The 1417-nt window shown below is 38.0% G+C and overlaps 1 protein-coding gene across 1 annotated transcript in view; it reads left to right on the forward strand.

Moving 5' to 3' along the window:
- Window positions 1-855, forward strand: part of LOC119593035 (maltase A3-like) — a 15016-nt gene extending 14161 nt beyond the window's left edge. The window contains exons 11-12 of the mRNA XM_037941931.1: window positions 83-238; window positions 702-855. Of these exons, the coding sequence (XP_037797859.1) occupies window positions 83-238; window positions 702-774 (229 nt within the window). The 3' untranslated portion in view covers window positions 775-855. The remainder of the gene's footprint in view (window positions 1-82; window positions 239-701) is intronic.
- Window positions 856-1417: the final 562 nt, after the last annotated feature.

Here is a 1417-nt window from a genome sequence, read left to right on the forward strand (position 1 = left end):
GACAAAGGATATATATTGCGAACTACCTGCCTTCAGAGCTCTACCACTTTATCATAACTCCGATCTCTTAACATCCTTCCAGATACCTTGAAGGCTACGAGAGCTACCTGCTGGTGATGAACACGTCGGAGGAGGAACTGGAGGTCGACCTCCACCAGCACGCCAACATGGAGCTTCCGCCGACGGCCGAGGTCGTCCTGCGCTCCGTCACGGACACGGCGGAGGCGACCGTCCCGGGGTGAGCAGCCAGGTCGTGGGTTGGATATACAAGTAGATAAGTCCCTCCTTTGCATTAAGTAATATTTTGAGCGTGAGAACTGATTGACGACTTTTAATTTTCTGTCGCGACGACATCTAACGTCGTTAGAGTCCGTGCTTAGGAGCCAGAGGTTCTATATTTTGCGTAGGATACATGAGAGGTTACCGTTTCATGCAGATTCAACTTTTTTCCTTACTAAACTTCAGCTTTGCTAACGATTTGGTAGAAGTGCACATTTTCATACAGATTTGGACGTCTCTCTCTGAATACAGTTTTTGTAGTACATTCTATGAACTGACCAGAATAGAAAATGGATTTATCGTGCTGATTTACATTTTTTTGTGAAAACATGGTAGTATTTTGGAATTCCTACATGTAGTTTAAGAAAAGCATACGAACATTGTATAAAATAATGAAATAATAAAGGTCCATTTCTTTTCAGGTCCGAGGTAAATTTGAGCGAATTAAAGCTTGTGGCAGGAGAAGGTTTATTATTGAGATTCGCAGAATTTTGAATTTTATTGTGTCCACTTTATGTTATTGTAGGGGATTGTGAAGACCTTGAAAATAAAATGTTATATTTAACAGACTTTTTAAAGATATTCCTCAATATTGAACTGAATGTTATCAATTTTGTTAAGTACTTTTATCACCTCTGTTTTCATTGTTCTTACTCAAATGTTTGTCATTGTCATTGTAGTTTTATTACTGACATTCCCACTGTATATTCAATAGTTAGGGTAACAATTAAGAAAATATTCTTCGTCTTCACTACATAATTACCTGAAGAGAAAGCTAGAGAGGAAATAGAAAAGAACCTAGAGAGGAAATGTAAGAAGAGGATAAATAGAAGAAAAGGAATAGGTTGAAGAGGAGGGAAGAGTTAATGGTAAGGAAGCGGGAGGATGGAAGATCGGGAGGAAAGAAGGAAGAGGGAAGAGAGGAGAAAAAGGGAGAATATGAGGAAGAGAGAATAAGACAGAAAGAGCGGGAGGGAGAGTGAAGAGAGAAAATTTGAATTTCTGCTGAATTAAATTATGCATAAATTAATTACATATTAAAACTCGGAAGCCTTAATAGACGATACTTATGAATATTATTACTTAACTAAGATTATGAATTTTAAAAAGTAGTGTCGAATTCCCGAAAAATTGGGAT

This window comes from Penaeus monodon, chromosome 31 (assembly GCF_015228065.2).
Source record: "Penaeus monodon isolate SGIC_2016 chromosome 31, NSTDA_Pmon_1, whole genome shotgun sequence".
Classification (NCBI taxonomy): Eukaryota; Metazoa; Arthropoda; class Malacostraca; order Decapoda; family Penaeidae; genus Penaeus; species Penaeus monodon.